The following is a 17,920-nucleotide window of genomic DNA, read 5'->3' on the forward strand; positions in this document are numbered from 1 at the left end:
TTGTAACTGGAACAAGGGGGGGGGGGGTATATAATTGCTCCGTTAAAAACTAGCTCTTTTTCTCCTTAAAATTAAACCAACTATATAAAAACAATAGATAATTCTGAAAATTTATGTAAATCCGGGGTATTTCCTTGGAGTGTCTTTTGGTGTAAATGTAATACAGACAGCAAGATTTTTATTAAAGGCCTTTTCGTTACATGAATGTCAGTATACTTAAAACTCTCAAGGAGCAGTATTAGACTAAAAATATCCAGTCCTTTTCAGAGCATTAATTTAAGTTATTTCAGATTTCAAAAGGTGTGAGTCACTGAAAAATGACATGACAGAAGTGTACAATGTGCAAGTTTAAAATTATGAGCGTGCACTGTGAACTGATGGACCAGGCCAACAACAAAAAAAGTCTTTCTCAAGTGTGGTTTTCATCAAGAGTTATTGTCAACAGTTTACACAACTGCACAAATTCTGGAAAGGTCCACAGTGGAGCTACTAAACAGATCACAGGTCCGAAGGCTCTTAAAGTAGGGTGAAGCACTCAGATGTATACAGTTTAGAGAAATGGCTACAGGGGTTCATCTTGGGTATGGATCTATTTCAGCTAAGCAGGTGGAGAAGCAGTCATAGGCATTGATAATAGACAGGATGGAAAATAACATTGAGTGTCTGTAGGGTGTTCTACTGGATAACCAGTATTTGTTCCAAGAGGGACTGGCTCGTTCCATATCTCTAGAATTCAAGGAGAAAATTGGTCATGTAGTTGGACATCAGTCAGTAAGTGTGATTAGAAGCTCAGACAGGAGGAGTCTCATGTTCACAGGGCTGAACTAACCACTCTGCCTGGAGCTCAGTCCTGCAAAGTGCCAAGTACTGTTGCATTAGCTCCCATTGATGCCCTGTTTGGAAAACCAAGAGTCTGTGGTACCAAAGCTGGAAACTATATGAATTAGCCTAACTTAGTATTAACAAATCTGAAGTTTCTCTTATGTTTGTAGCATGTATGCATTTTAATATTTGCAGGATTACGTTTACGGAGTGGTTATCAGAGCAGAAAAAGATCTGTTGTGTGCGGGGAGGTGAGCTTTCATATTTAATTTCACCTGCATCAACTTATGTGTACAACACTGTGTCCTAATAGCAAGAATCACTGCTTCTAGGAATAGGATGTTCTCTCTTAAATTATAGTTTAAGCTAATGTATTTAGGAACCATGCCAGAGGAGTGGAGCTATAAGTCTTGCAGAAATTATGGTTCTCTCTTATCTATAATTGATCTGGGTTCAAATCTAGGTCTTACATGGAACAGCCTTCACATGAAACAGTTTTATTGGCTGCTAGTTGGAAGTTGCAAAGTGGGACATTTTCCTTAGTGAATTTGGGGCTTTTCAGGGAATGCACAGAACCAAATGGATTCATATATACCTGTATAGAAGGGATTCACAAACCCCTTCATAGTGTGAACCACATGCTAATACACAGACTCATGGAGCCAGCTCCCCTCTCATTCACAAACCATTGCTGTGGGTACTGCAGCAATTGCTCACCTGGGAAAGTCATATTAGGAAAGTAATGTACTTTTAACACCTTTAAATGTGATTTAGCTGCCAGAAATAAGAAAGTGGAACCAGCAGCATGTGACCAACCAGCTCTCTGCTGAAACCAGTAAATGCTCCATCGACCTCTGCCTTTCTGAAAGTATTCTGAATTTATCCCTCTTGACATTCTAATCCTGTTTAAAAATCCTTGGTTTAGAAATCTGCTGGTCATATAGAAGGCAGTTTTTTGTTTTTGTAATCTATACAATAATTTGCAACGATAAGCAACCTTACTACATGTCAGATCTTAGAAGCAAAGCAGCGTTGAAGCTGGTGAATACTTGGTTGGGAGGCTGCTGGGGCGATCACATTTACTGGACAGAAATTTGATTGGATTCTCTTCCCTCCCACCCCACCCCCCAGTAATAAAAAAACACACACTTCATTTTCTGTACCAGGCTGTTTGCACAAAAGCATAATGGAACACATCACAGCATGTTACAGCTGTGGCAAGGAAGGTTGAAGGTGAATGGAATGGCCAAGCAACAGTAAGAATGGTTGAATGCAGGGGCCAAGTCTCCCCAGCACCTGAGTGCAGAGTGGTGGTGTGAGTGAGTCGGTTGCTGTTTTCTGATCCCTCAACCACCCAGCTGTTTTGGAAGTTGGAGTAGGCCCCCTGCTACTCTAACTTCCATCATTGAAATAAGATCCAAACATCTTATACCAGTTGGGGGCCAGCCCAGTCTATCACATGCCCTCCTCTCTGTCCCCTATCTCCAAATACCACACATGCCCCTCTCCTTCCCCTTGTGCTGGCCCAGGCGTATGTTCACTGAGACCATAGCGCACTTAAAATAGTTAAGCTGGGAAGGGAAAACTACCAGTCACCCAGCACAGCAGTGAACAACTGACGTCTTCTGAGTTGCACAATCTTCTCCAAGCAAACTAGCAAAGCAGAAATGTCGTTCCCTGTTTGTTTGCTGCTGATTTTTCTCTTTAAGTCTGATCTGTCAAAAAGTGAGGCTGATATGAGGAGCATTATCGTTTCTGCTCTAGAGAAAACAACTTTCTTCCTGACAAATAAATACAGGGACATCAATTTAGATGCAGTGTTGGGATTTCGTGTTTTGCAAGGTACTGAAACTCAATTGCTTTTATAAATGTCATACTACCCTGATATGAAACCCTCTCCTTTAAAATTACTGTTTTTATTAACAAGCCTTTGTTCCTGATAGCACCATTAAAGGGCTCTCAATTTATACATTTACACCCATTTAAATTATTTTGGAATGATCAGTTTCTCAAATTAAAAGAAAACAGCAGTACTCCAGCTGTCCTTTGTATTGAGCAGATGTCCTTAGGGAAGCACAGGTTATTGTCATTTTTAAAAGGTGTCACAGCTTGTTTTTGTCATGTTTGAGGGGGAAATAGGATGAAATGTGCAGAAGAAAGAATATTTCATCTACTTGATGATACTGGATATTATACTCCTCTGGCAGGACCAACAGGGATGAGGCAAAGGTAGATGAACATCAGCTGTATGCTTCCAAGATTGTAGGGCTAGGGCAAGTTGAAGCAGCCAGTATTACTGCTCTGTATTGCACCCAGATGCAGTGCCACCCCACGACCATGCTGGTGGTTGGGGATCAAAGCAGTGTTCTGGCCATGACCCTTTCCCCAAATACCCACTTGCCCAGAGATAGGAGGACAGAGGCTAGGAGAAGAAGTTGTAGAGCTATCTATGCTGACTGACTAACCTATGTATCCACTGTATGCCTGTGGATGCGTGCCAACCATCTTCTGCAGGGGGCTAGGATCTGGTCCATACTTGGGTCAGATTTTACTCTCATATTAGTGTAAATCAGGAGTAACTCCACTGAACTCCACTTTGAGCAGGGGGTTGGACTAGATGACCTCCTGAGGTCCCTTCCAACCCTGATATTCTATGATTTTATGAAGTCAGTAGATTTATCCAAGTATTAAATCAGAATCTGGCTCATAATTCGGGCATGAACAGAGCTCAACAGCAAATCAGTCATAGTGTTTGCATTTCTTGATCCCGAGTGCTGCACTTACTGACTTTATGTTTGCTTTAAAAAAAAAAAACTGCTTTCAGCCAGTAATAAGTGAGAATATCTGTGGTGCTGCTTGGCTTGTCAGTGACAGCAGCTGTGTGGGGAATTTAAGTGAAGCAACAATAGCCCAGCATCACAGGATAGCAAAATATGGGCCCATAAGGGACCATGAAGTGCATGAGTCATGACAACCCTTCTGGTTTTGGCAGGATGAAGTTTTTGGAAGGGATGGAGAGGGGGGCTTACGGATTGTTGCTAAGATAACATTTATCCTGCTAACATGATGATAGACAACCAGAGGTGCTTTTCTGAAACCCAGCCAATCTTGTGTCACCTCTGTACTCGGTCCTCTGCTCAGAGCTCTGTGTGAACTGACTCTTACACTCTGTCTACAGAGCATGGGATGAAGAGCAGAGGTATCTCAGGAAGGCAAAGTACACCTGAGAGTGCCACCCCTCAGTGGTGCTATGCTCTGATGATTAATGGCAGAACCACTGGTTGATCACATTAGCGGAAGAGTACCATGGTGTCTCATTAGTGGTCCATAAGGGGGTCTCAAACTGTAAAACTACCCCAGCTAGAAGCCTACAGAAGGAATATAATGAAAATTATATGATGATTCCAAATCAAAACAGGAGCTAAACAAACCAAAACTTTGGGAAACTTTGCAAAAGGATCCCAAATCTAGAGCCATCTCTCCAATGGGTCATACCAAAATCCAAGGTCCAGACAACCCTGAATTATAGAGAAATTCAGAACCAGATTCACACCTTGCAGCTCAGGTTTGATACCTTTCTCCCAGTTTAATTCCCAGCACTCTTTGTTGTTGGCTCTGATGAGGCGGCCTCATTTCTGAGACTTTATTCCACTGTAGAAGATTCCAGCTGGTTGCTCTCACAAGAGCTGAGCAGCTGCAGACTGACTGCAGTAAGCTTTGCTGTGAAACCCAAACAACAGTGGGAAGAGAGACAAGCGAGAGCAGAGGGGAGTGGGAGAGTAAAAGGGGAAGGAAAGGCAAGAAAAACAGATCAGTGGAGAAACAAAAAGAGATAGGAAGCCAAATGGAGAGAGGGAGGAGAGGTAAGAATCTAGGGGAGGGAGATGCATGTAACCCTTCTGCCAGGCCAAGTTGATAGCAGCAAGGGCCGGGTTCAGTACACAGGGGTTCCCTCTCATCAAAGCAAATGCAAAGCTGGCTCGAGCCCCCACCCAGTGACCTGGGAAAATCTTACACACCACCTGGGCGCCTCAAAGAGGCAATACTTCCCCTCTCGCAAGCACAGAGTCTCGGTGTAGTAGAGAATCTTTAATAACATGAGGTAAACGACATCAGCATTAAATTGGGGAAACACCACAACTAGTGTTCATTAACCAAACCATGAGCAAAGACCCACCCCAGCAAATTGGGCCACATCCTTTCCCTCAGGTTCTTGAGTCCCAGAACCCAAACATCTCTTGAGTCCAGCAATCCACAAATCACCCAAAGTCCAAAAAGTCCAGCCCCAGAGTTCAAAAGTTCATCTGCATAGTGTTACTCCCCAGTCTGGCTAAAATGTGCCTGTGTGTGGGGGAAAGAGGTAAGGGGCACCTTACGTGTCCTGAAGCTGACTGCCCCACAGGGCTCTACTCTGCTACGCTGTCTCACGAACGGCTCTGCTCCACCACGACCGGCTCCACTCTGCACAGCTCGCCGTCTCACACGAACAGCTCTGCTCAGCTCGCCGTCTCACGAACACACCGCTGTCTCACGACCGGCTCCGCTCTGCACAGCTCGCCATCTCATGAACAGCTCTGCTCACCTCGCCATCTCACGAACACTCTGCCAGCCTATCCACGAACAGCACCGCTACACTCTAGATCTTCTGGCTCCCCCCTACTTGACACAGTGCTCAGTGATTTCAGCTCATAGTAGTGGGAGCCTTAGTGCTGGTGCACCATAAGGCCAAAGTGAATGCAGCACAGTACCTGTAGTAAGACTCTTAATAGACCCAAAATTAGCTCTGACATTCCACAGTGGAGAGAGACAGAGATGCAATTGGTGCTTCAGGCCCTCACAAGGGGGCCCACACCACCAGGTACTAATACCTGTCTCAAGTCACAGAGTTTTGGAACCCATGTCCCTTGCCTAGCGAGTGCTACTCAGTAGATGATGAGTCCCTTCATCATAACAAAAGGCCAAGTACAGTTCCAAGCACAGTTCCCATAATCAGGGTAATAACAATTTATTCTTCCCGCCCCAATAACAGAGACACTGGGGCACAACAGCCAAAGTGACCATTTGGGTAGTTATAGCCTCATTCTAGGTGGGGTGGGTGTACCTATGCAAATGAGATCAGCCCCTGAAGTTCTTTTCCACAACTTGCCACACCTCACCACAAGATGTCAGAGTGGAGCCCATCCTGACTCTGCTTACACGCAAAAGAGGGGAAAGGTGAGACCAAAAGATCCAGGAGAGGGATACAGAGTAGGTGGGCTGAACAAAGTGAGGAGAGTGTGCAGGAAGAGAATACACAACAGACAGGGAGGGGGGTTCTGTTCCAGCTGGTCATCAGGGAGGATCATAGAGGTGTGGGGAGGTGGGGGGTTTAGAGAGAAAAGCAAGTCACAAAGAATCTTTGAAACAGAGTGAAGAAAGAAAAACAGAAAGGTGATTTTATGCTTCTTTTATAGGGACTGCGGTCAAACCCTAATTAAAAATGCATTTTGCCATCATCACAGGATGAGTTTGAACCCACTGGGTTATTTATATATGGCTAGATAGGCTAACAGAATGAAAGTGTGTATTGGTAATAGACAGCTGGTAATGGCCCAGGGGGGTTAGAATGTTGGCAGCACACCCTCATTCTGTTAGCTTATATATGTATATACAAGCTGGTGTTTATCTACCATTTTGCAGCTGTTTGATCAGCCCCTACATGCTTCAGTGGCACAGGAGAGCCCTTGAGCAATACAGGGATTTTTTTGACAACTGACAAACTCTCCTTTTTTTCCATGTGGACTCTGTTTGGCTAGTCCAGCCTCCCTGCTCAAGAAGCGGCCATTAACATATCTTTTACCTGCACAACGATTTCCATATTATACATAGACCTGAAACCATATTGGTAAGGATCTGACTGGAAGAATCCAGATCTGCCCAAGCACAGCCTGTATAGCCTTCCTCCAAAAGGAAAGCCTTGAGATGGTGCAGTAATTGGCAAGGATATTAATGTCAAGTGATGGCTTCTTGAACAAAGGCCTACCATCTCTTGTTTAAGGCTGATTGGCATTATTATTTATTATTATTATTTCTATTATCGTAGCACCAAGAGTACTAGTCATAAGAACATAAGAGTGGCCATACTGGGTCAGACGAAAGGTCCATCAAGCCCAGTATCCTGTCTTTCAACAGTGGCCAATGCCAGGTGCCCCAGGGGAAATTAACAGAACAGGTAATCATCAAGTGATCCACCCCCTGTTGCCCATTCCCACCTTCTGGCAAACAGAGGCTGGGGACACCATCCCTGCCCATCCTGGCTAATAGCCATTGATGGACCTATCCTCCATGAACTTATCTAGTTCTTTTTTGAACCCTGTAATAGTCTTGGCCTTCACAACATCCTCTGGCAAGGAGTTCCACAGGTTGACTGTGCGTTGTGTGAAAAAATACTTCCTTTTGTTTGTTTTAAACCTGCTGCCTATTAATTTCATTGAGTGACTTCTAGTTCTTGTGTTATGAGAAGGGGTAAATAACACTTCCTTATTTACTTTCTCCACACCAATCATGATTTTATAGATCTCTATCATATGCCCTCTTAGTTGTCTCTTTTACAGGCTGAAAAGTTTCAGTCTTATTAATCATTCCTCATACGGAAGCCGTTCCATACCCCTAATCATTCTTGTTTCCCTTTTCTGAACGTTTTCCAATTCCAGTATATCTTTTTTGAGATGGGACGACCACATCTGCAGTATTCAAGATGTGGGCATACCATGGATTTATATGGAGGCAATATGATATTTTCTGTCTTATTATCTATCCCTTTCTTAATGATTCCCAACATTCTGTTCGCTTTTTTGACTGCTGCTGCACACTGAGTGGATGTTTTCAGAGAACTATACACAATGACTCCAAGATCTCTTTCTTGAGTGGTAACAGCTAATTTAGACCACATCATTTTATAGGTATAGTTGGGATTATGTTTTCCAATGTGCATTTCTTTGCATTTATCAACACTGAATGTCATCTGCCATTTTGTTGCCCAGTCACCCAGTTTTGAGAGATCCTTTTATAGCTCTTCACAGTCTGCCTGCGATTTAACTATGTTGAGCAATTTTGTATCATCTGCAAATTTTGCCACCTCACTATTTACCCCTTTTTCCACATCATTTATGAATATGTTGAATAGGACTGGGCCCAGTACAGACCCCTGGGGGACACCACTATTGACCTCTTTCCATTCTGAAAACTGACCATTTATTCCTACCCTTTGTTTCCTATCTTTTAACCAGTTACCAATCCATGAGAGGACCTTCCCTCTTATCCCATCACAGCTTACTTTGCTTAAAAACCTTTGGTGACAATGGTGAGGGATCTTGTCAAAGGCTTTCTGAAAATCTAAGTACACTACTATATCCACTGGATCTCCCTTGTCCACATGCTTGTTGACCCCCTCAAAGAATTCTAGTAGATTGCTGAGGCATGATTTCCCTTTACAAAAAATATGTTGACTCTTCCCCAACAAATTATGTTCATCTATGTGTCCAACAATTTTGTTCTTTACTGTAGTTTCAACCAGTTTCCCCGGTATTGAAGTCAGGCTTACCAGCCTGTAAATGCCAGGATCATCTCTGTAGCCCTTTTAAATACATTGGCATCATGAACCATAATTCCATTGTGCTAGGTGCTGTACAAACACAGAACCAAAAGATGGGCCATGCCCCAAAAGGGGCTTACAATCCAAGTATAAGACAAGAGACAACAGATGGATACAGTCAGACAAGGGAGTACAAGTGAATGATGAGACAATATGGATCAGCATGATCGGCAGTGGGCTGTGCACACCAGAAGCCTAACCCTTGTCAAGGCTTTTGTAGGTAGCACAGAAAATGAGAGTTTGGAGGCATCTTATTTCCCAGCAGTGCTAACCCCAAGTGTTCAAAAAATGTCAGTCAGATCCTCAAAAAATCACGAGATTTTGCTTTAAAATCTTGAGATTTTAGATGATATATATTATTTCCTTTTTTCCCTGCCTTCTGCTCTGTGGGCCTCATGTAATACCATGACTTCAGGAGGTAGGGCTTTAAAAATAAAAAACCCAAGGGTTGGCAACACTGCCTTCCCCATATGAGACATTAATGCTTCCTGACAGTCATGGACCTTGGCTGTCATTGTGGCTGGGAAGTCCGGATTCTTCTCACAGGCCGTCACTCATCCAGAAGCTATGCACAGGACATTCTGCCCAGGAAGATGGTACTGCAATGGGCTACCGTTCTGCTATTAGCTGACTTGCAGGTGGGTGTGGATTGAAAGACACTGGGGGACTAGGGCTGACACCAATTGTTCTTTTAGTGGATGGCGCTGCCTGTCACCAGCTCCCAGGGAATCAGTCGCTGTGGTATGAGGGTGCCATTAAAGTTGCATTTAGACAATGGGGCCTTACCAATTCCTTCAGATACCCGAAATGTTACCATGTCTTTTCTGACCCTTGACACTGCTCCCACCAAAGGAACAAGTGTGAGTCTAGGCTGCCCTATCTATGAGGCAGATTGAAAGCTTCTGGCAGCAATAAATCCTTGAATGTGTTACAGGGCATTAAAAGTTTGTCTTTCTCTCTCTGTCTAAGCATTTAGAGTGTTGATTCTACTTTCAAACACCAGTGTCCTGTTTTGACTTTAGTAGCATCCCTCCTCTGTATGGAAGGGGATGTCTGGGGCATTTCAGATCAGCTTCCCAGTGGAGTAGAAACCAGTGATATGGACTCTGGATATATTCTAAGCATAACTTGTTTTATTTACCCACCTATAGACGTCCTGGAACAGAGATGGTCAAACAGCATGCAGGGTAATCCCTCCTTCCAAGAATCTAAGACCAACCCCAATGCTTGGTTCCCAAGGAGCAACAGTTGACTCTAAATAGAGCCCAAGTTGGAAAGCAAATTCTCCTACAACTCCTTCTCCAAGGACAGCTGCTTCTGCACAGAATCTTGCATTATCAAAAATGAACACAGCTTGTCCTCCCAGGACTGAACATTTGCTTGCTTGCACACACACACACACACACACACACACACACACACACTTGCAAGACTATGTATAACTGTGCCACCTGCCAAATAATGTCATGCTTTTCATTACGGTATCTGAGTGCCCTGAAGAGATCATCACAACCATTTAATGTGGCTTTAGTTTCCTCCCTTCTTCTCCCAAGGTAACAGGGATATGTTTGTGGATCCAACTGATTATTCACTGGAGGGGAACAGTTCACTTCAAGTGTGATAATACTCTAGGGTGAAGAACCCGCTAACCAAGTGGAGACGTTGTCACAAGTTCAATCAGGTTATTATTGTACATACAAAAGCACTTGAAGGCTATGATCATACACAAAACCTCATTGTCTTTCTTTCTGCAGTTCATTTGAAAGGAGCCCTGGAGAAATGGGCCTCAGAACATGAATTACTATCTCAGCAGGTCCGAGTTGAAAGGCTGGTGAAGAAGTTGTCTTCTCTGATTGAAAAAGCGACTCATTCTCTTGAGCAGAGTGACCCAGAGTATTTCAAAAGTAAAACTAAGTGGTACCAATTCTGGGGGGGAGGGGGTATGTGCAAAAGGGCATTTATTATTTAGACTGGAGGTGTTTATACGGAAATGTTTTCCCCATCTGTTTTGCCTTATGAAGCAGGTGCTATAGCTTCTGAATAGGAACAAATAATTATCAGAGACAGAGGCATCTGCTGTGCATCATATTCCTGTAGACACTTAGGAAAGGAAGGTGTTTAGTGGTTAGAAAGGAACTGAGTCTGAACTTGTGGGTGCTGTTCCTGGCTCTGCTACCGGCTTACTGTGTAGCCTTGGGAAATTCGCTAAGGCTCTGATACAGGTTTCTTTGAAGTCACTTGTACTAAATCCACTGCTTATGTCATGTCTTCCCTAGCTATGTCATCTCTGAGCTGTCAGGTGCATGGCCTTTTAACTATTGTTAAAAACCAAAAATGACATTTTTCTGCAATTGATTTATTGCATCCCCAGATATAATGGTTCAAAATCCTTCCAAATAGATTCATATAATCGTTTCTGGCCATCACTGACTTTAAGGACTAACCTTGTTCCCATTTCTTTGGACATAAAGAGAATGCACGATTCTGTGGTACAGTACATCACAGTAACTGGCTCATCAGAAGCACACAGAAGCACAAATCTTTAAATGGAGGCATATGGGATGTATCTGAGTGCCTTGGCAATAGGGAGAACCCTCCACAAAATGTTCTACCATTGCTAATGCAAAGCAGAAGGCAGTAAGGTTGAATAACAAGGAATGTGTCACCCTTGCTACCACTTCATTATTTATGGGTTTTCTTCTTTGATTTGCTTTCAGAATTTGAGCCAATTTTAGGACGAAATTTTTGGATGCTTCCTCATTTGTGGAACCAAACAAACTCCTCACTTGCCTACTCCATGTTTGACGGCATCAGCTGTTTTACAGAGGAAATGAGTGATAAATGCTTTACATATTTGCTAGGAACTTGGTAGGTTTTATTCCTTATCAAGAGATATTCTTTGACCACTTCTGTTCTCTGGAGCACTTCTTCCCTCCTCTTTAACCTGCATTTACATTCATAAAATGATGAACGGGAGTTCAACTCTTCTGCACATGCATTGAGAGGAGAGTACACCTTTACATTTAGTTACTGGAGTCTTGTCTTCAGACACTTGAGCTATTCATTACCATTGTCCTGCTTGTTCAACAGGAAAGATAATGGCAAGTCCTGCATTGTCACCAGGGCCTGTAGGAACATCATGACAAAGTTTGGATGCTCAGATTACTCCCTGTCACATCAGCTTTTCTACTTCATGTTTGCAGATATGGTAAGTGCCAAGTTTTGTTACCTGAGGATTAGCAGCTATCACAGGAAAAATATACATGATACAACATGGGGATGTGGCTGGGTGGACTTTCTGAGTGTTTGTTGACTGCAGTTCTGACAGGGTTGGAAAGGGGAAGTTAGAAGGCTGACCTGGATATGCAGGAGGGCAAGGAAGGTCTTGGGAACAATGACTCCAGAGAGAAATAAGGAAGGAAGGAAGGAAGGAAGGAAGGAAGGAAGGAAGGAAGGAAGGAAGGAAGGAAGGAAATGGACATACAAAATATAGTTATGTGGGACAAACTAGATGTGTAGAGGCAACAGGACAAACTTGTTCAGGAGACACCATCATATTCTAAGTTGGCCGCTTAAACTGGTACTTTGGATTTCAGCTGCAGACAGAGAATTAAACATCTGTTTCTCTAGGAAAGGAGCTATGAAGGACTTTAGAAACAGCTAAGAGGGAAAGGAGGAAGATCCAGTAGGGAAAGACTATAGGGTAGTCCATTTGTTTAGTTCTAGGGTGAATACAGCCAATATTGTTTTCATTCCAATGTAATTGAAGCGGGAGTATCTGGATGTAGGCAAGAGAGGTGAAGACCTTGAGTGGGGCTCATCTGGCAGAGGACAGGTGTGTGTCCGAGGTGGGGAGGCAGGAGGTGACCCGGGAATACAGACTCATAGCAGAGTTAGACCTGGATGATGAGGGAAACCTGGTTCAGTTACTCATTTGTGTGTGTCTGGAGACAAACAGGAACCACATATTACCTAGCTCAGCCACTGCTGTGTTTTGTCTGTGAGGCAGCTGATCATTTTAGTGGATTATGTACAGCAAGAAGATGCTTAAAACGTGGCAGAGAGGAATGAGATTCCACCAAATGTGTGGAGGATTATGTTTGTAACCTATACACAGAAATTGGCCAGAGTGCCTACTTAAGAATACCAGATGAAATATGTTGAAAGACCACAGTCCAAGCAGATGGCTCCCTGCTGAATGGGACTGTCAGACTAAATTATCTCAATTTTTAAATCCAAAACCAGCCCTAAAGCATGACCCACTGGATTGGGGCGGGGGGCAGGCAATGGGGTCAGTGATAAAAAGATAATGAGAGAGAGAGACAGGAGGTGAGCAGAGGGAAAATTTAGAAGGTAGAGAGGTGGGAAAAAACTTAATTCCCAGCAGCAAGAATGAAGAGGCCTTTTCTCCAGTGAAGTAAACCCATTCTCCCTGCACACTGCACCACAGGGTGGATCCCAAAGCAACAGAAGTTTAAATTAACTAACCAATCAAGAGAGGGTCAAGTTACTTGGTTTGAGCATTGTAAAGTTGAGGTAGATCTAGAGTTACAAATAAACCAGATGACAGCGAAGGGGCTCTAGGGCCCTCCCTTCACACACAGTTGCCCTGAATTCTGGAGGTCTGCATAAGACACCAAGGAAAGCACCTGTATGTTTTAATCCAATGTTCCCCCCTAACCTTCACAACTCGGCCTTCCACCTACAGTATTAGGCAATTTCTCTCCCTAGTGTCTACTTCAAGAAATTTGACTCGGTGCTAGGGAGCTCCATGGTGGGGATCTTTTTCCTAGGCTTGGCACAGCAGCCATCGTGATGACCGGGGGCAGCCCCCACTGCCATTACTACCATCGTTCATTCAACATTTCAGTTTTCAAGACTTCATTGTTTGGTATTTTTTACCTATACAGTATTTAAACAACTGTAATTAGGCACTGGGCAACCATTATGAGTGATAGCCAGGAGAACAAGTTGCTATCATCTCACCTGTCATTACTATGTGCCAATGGATTGATGCTCACTCTGTACTTCCAATGTCTATACCATTCCAGGTTGCAGAAAAGTGTGCCCCCACTGTCCGCTTTGGATTAGTAAAGATGCCCAGATTAAATAAATTGAGAGACCACAGTCCAAGCAGATGACTTCCTGATGAATGGGATACTCAGACTAGCTTATTTCATAGTGTTTAAGTCCAAAATCACATCTGCAGTTGCAAATCACAACTATCAGATCTCACCGTCCCTATTCCAATGTGAAATTTAAAAAAAACAACAAAATGCAATACAATACCCTGGTTTTCTTCTATACCTAGAAAGGCTGCTCGGATCGTCTGTTCCTGAGGGCCCAATATTACAAGAATATTTTCTGTGCTTGCATGATGAAAATAAACCTGGTGATCGAAAGTACTGGGTTCAGGTTTTCCTCTCGAGACCTCTTCATGGAAAATAGTATGTAACCTATTCCCAGTGAAGCAATAGCAGAGCACATTGTGACTTATGATAATAAAATCAAGCTATTTATCCAAGCAATGATGAAATATTAACCTAAGGGTACAGCAAATATTAGTTATGCTAAAGAAGTTAACCATACTCCATGTAAAGCTTCATGAAGGGTTATTTAACTAGTATCTTACATTCTGCATCTCTTCACTAACTGCAGCTGGATGACATGTACACGTAGAATAAGCTCACGTTCTTCTGTTATATACAATTACTATAAATTGAAGGCCAATATTTTCAACTCTGGGATTTATGTATCTAAAGCTATAGTATTAAATAAATTGTCAGCTGGAAGCCAATCAGAGCTGCTGTCTGACAATGAATCTAGAGAGACAAGGTGAGTGAGGTAATATCTTTTATTGGACCAACATCTGTTGATGAGAGAGACAAGCTCTCTTCTTCAGCTCTTTATAAGCTGGAACGCTTGTCTCTCTCACCAACAGAAATTGGTCCAATAAAAGATATTATCTCAGCCTTCTTGTCTCTCTAATATTCTGGGACGCGACATAGCTACAACAACATTGCATACAATGACTCTAGTGTGCATTTTGCACATCTAGAAATTAGACCACTTGCTGAGGTGCCTCTCCATGGTTTTACAAGCCTGTCTTTAGACATCTGTAGCAGAGTGTGGCAAGGCCTCATTGGCTCCTGCCTCTGCTAAGTCCACAAAATCACTCCGACTCTGGAATTAGTATTCACTGGTGCAGTTTATTCACAGGCTTGTTCCCACCACTGTTTCACCATGTACAGTTGGCCCTTCATCATATGCAAGCAGGAGGAAGGGGAGAACTGCCACCCTACTTCCACTCCCTGCCTTTTGCCTTTCTTTCTGCTCCCCTTTGGCTTCCTCCCCTGAGGCTTTTATATAGCCCCAGGCTAATTAGGTTTTTGGTTTTAATGGTGGTGGGAGACATACTGCTTGGGACTTTTAAAACTAAAGGGTAAAAGACAGTAGAAAAATATGCTGTCGGGAAAAATTTTGCGTTGGCCAGGAGTTGAACTATTTAATCTAATAGTTTTCACAATCCCTCTCCTGCCCCAATCTCTTATTTGTATGAGTGGCCTCCTGAAGGAAGAGGAACTTACAAGTTGTCAAACTGACACCTATCTAATAGGACTGGATGGCAGGATTATGGACCCTATTAGCCAAGGATTTTTGAGTGTCTTTCCTTCTGGAGGCTGAGCTTGTAAAGATGCTGTAGTGTTTGATAGCTGAATTGTGGATTTATGTCCCCCTCAGTTATGTTCTGTGGTATGTCTGGATTCTCTGACTTCTACAAACCTAGCTGGCTGGAGACCATTCTCATATGGCAGAAGCCTGAGGAGGGATGCTTTGGGAAGCCCAGTGAGTGAATCTCTTGACTTAGTCCTTTGAAATCAGAAGTTGTAAGCGGTCTTGATCCAAGAGTGTGAGGCAAGCAATGCAAATCAAAGTGCTGCTTCATAGCATTGCTTTCTGCCCCCAAACTTTTTTTATGTCTGAAATGTGTTCTATAGTTTGCCAGTGGAATAAGAACAATCTTTATCCCTTTCCGTGTTCAAAGCCGCTTACAATCACTGAGTCGTATTCAGCTCAAGAATTGTGTTGGATCGTATAGGTTCTTTTAACATTAGCATGTTCCTGATGCATATTGCTCAGCTGACATCACACTTCTCTGTTTGTAACAGTATAATCATCTGCTTAGCAGCCAATTGTGATGTTACTAACAAGAGAGCGGTGACTTCAGAAGGGGAGTAAGCAGCAGGGGCCTCACCTAAAACTAATGGAAGGACTTCCATTGCCTCTATTGTACTTTGGATCAGATCACAGAATCAGGTGAAGGCATAGGAAATTAAGCTCTTTTTACTCATTCTAATGCCTAGAATAAATAAAACTTTTTTTAAATCTGAAACATAAATACAAGAAATATAGGGCATTTCAGCAGGGTAATCTCTTAACACCTTTAACCCAGACCTTTATTTGTATGTAAAGCACCATTACACACTCAAGGCCAATGCAAATAAACGATCTTACATTCAGCACGAGGCCTCAGTAGGTCTTTAAAAGGTATCCTTTTAAATGGGAACCTCTGCATTTGTTCCCCAAGGCCTGTGTTCTGAAGGCACCTCGAGAGGGGAAGATGGGAAGAAGTGGCTTAAAAGCTATGTCGGGCAATACATAATTCAAGGAGAATGTATGTGCTTGATGCTAGAGAAGAACAATCCTGCTGTGTCCCTAGATCTTTCATGCAAAGGAATCTTTCTGTTTCTCAGATGAGAATTCTGAACACCCATCCAGGGTGAAAGACCAAGAGCAACTATTGAGAAGAGTTAAAAGAAGAGAGAAGGTGTTTGCAGGTAAAGCCAGTGAAAACATTCGGGTGTTGGGCTCCCCATAAGCTTCATTGTGATTGGAGCTGGACGTGTGCTGCAAGAACATTCACAAACACAATTGGTGAAATTGCTTCTATGATATTTGCAGCCACCTTTGTTTGTTTCCCCCATGGGCATAAGCAACTTTGTTTCTCCCCCACAAGAATGTTCACAAACAGAGGCAGTGTCACAAGTAGTCATGTGAATAAAATATTCACTCATGTGAATAAGATACTCACACTGGGACATCTTGCAAACTCTTTATTGGACTGGGAGTCCTTTAAATTGCAGCAAGGGAGGTTTAGGTTGGACATTAGGAAAAACTTCCTTACTGTCAGGGTGGTTAAGCACTGGAATAAATTGCCTAGGGAGGCTGTGGAATCTCCATCATTGGGGATTTTTAAGAGCAGGTTGGACAAACACCTGTCAGGGATGGTCTAGATAATACTTAGTCCTGCCTTGAGTGCAGGGGCCTGGACTAGATGACCTCTCGAGGTCCCTTCCAGTCCTATGAGTCTATGATAATTAGGGAGCAGAAGTAGGTGAGTTAGGTGACAATCCCCACAGCACGAGTAGTAAGTGACAAATAACTAGTACTCAAAGTATATTCTATATCACCTCACTACACAAGTGTCAAGAAAAGTGTATTTGAAAGGCTTGATGAATACAACATCTGTAGGAGGTAATGGAGTAAACACCATCCATTGTGTCTAAGTTAGCATTTTTAAGATCGTGAGAAGCTAATGAGAAGGATCTTCAGTGGCACTCAAACTGTACAATTTTGTAATTCTACCAGTAGGGTATCTAACACCTGCAGACACCAGAAATGATGCCTTTTATTTTCCTTATCTAGAAACTTCAATATTAATCCTCTTGGTTGCTAGCTTTTCCTCTAATTGATCATATCCTATTCAGAAATCCTGTACATTTATCAAATGCACGTAGGCTCATTGACTAAAGCCATTCACACAGAAATGCAGATGATTTCACATTCTTAATAATACTTTGCAGTTTTATAAGGATTTCCCTCTGTGGCTCTCAAAGCACTTTACACACATTAGTTTAGCCTCACAATATTCCTGGGAGGTAGGAATGTAGCATTGTCCCCATCTTACGGCTATGAAAACTAGACCACAGAGAGCCCCACTGGCTTTCCCAAAGTCAAACACTAAGCCAGTGGCTGAGCTGGGAAAAGAATAGAGGAGTCCTGACTCCCAGTCCTGTTATTTAGCAGTAGGCCTTCTTGGTCTTTCAAATGCATAAGGAATGAAGAAGGGGAATACAAGTCATCCTGTGTAGGCATCATGTAAGCCATGTTCAACACCTTTCTCCGCAGATGGATGTTCCTTTCATAACACAGCCACGGAGGTCGGAGTACTGGGGGGATTCCTCTACTACTACTGAAAATGCCAATATGTGACAGATGATCAACTTGGAACTTCCCATACACAGAGCGATGATTGGTTAGTCCTGAAGCAATACCAGCTCCAGTTTTAGCATGAAATAGGAGTAGTCTTTTCAGTCAAAATCTACCCTTGCAACACACTGAGCAACCCCACTATGGTAGCCAAGTTGTAATCACGCTGCCACTGACTAGTGCTATTTTGGCAGC

At 43.0% G+C, this 17,920-nt stretch overlaps 1 protein-coding gene across 1 annotated transcript; it reads left to right on the forward strand.

Moving 5' to 3' along the window:
• The first annotated feature begins 2,489 nt into the window (after positions 1-2,489).
• On the forward strand, positions 2,490-17,712 carry C10H16orf89 (chromosome 10 C16orf89 homolog). Its single transcript, XM_073361408.1, has 8 exons — positions 2,490-2,664; positions 10,210-10,359; positions 11,173-11,323; positions 11,546-11,663; positions 13,767-13,902; positions 15,197-15,301; positions 16,210-16,293; positions 17,645-17,712. Exons 1-8 carry the CDS (start codon positions 2,490-2,492, stop codon positions 17,710-17,712), a joined length of 987 nt encoding a protein of 328 aa, XP_073217509.1.
• Positions 17,713-17,920: the final 208 nt, after the last annotated feature.

The sequence above is a fragment of the Lepidochelys kempii genome, chromosome 10 (genome assembly GCF_965140265.1).
Source record: "Lepidochelys kempii isolate rLepKem1 chromosome 10, rLepKem1.hap2, whole genome shotgun sequence".
Classification (NCBI taxonomy): Eukaryota; Metazoa; Chordata; order Testudines; family Cheloniidae; genus Lepidochelys; species Lepidochelys kempii.

Coding starts and splice junctions, on each gene's coding strand:
- C10H16orf89 (XM_073361408.1), top strand. CDS start 2,490: ATGTCGTTCCCTGTTTGTTTGCTGCTGATTTTTCTCTTTAAGTCTGAT. Junction 2,665..10,209: donor GGGATTTCGTGTTTTGCAAG/GTACTGAAACTC, acceptor TTCTTTCTGCAG/TTCATTTGAAAGGAGCCCTG. Junction 16,294..17,644: donor AAGAGAGAAGGTGTTTGCAG/GTAAAGCCAGTG, acceptor CTTTCTCCGCAG/ATGGATGTTCCTTTCATAAC.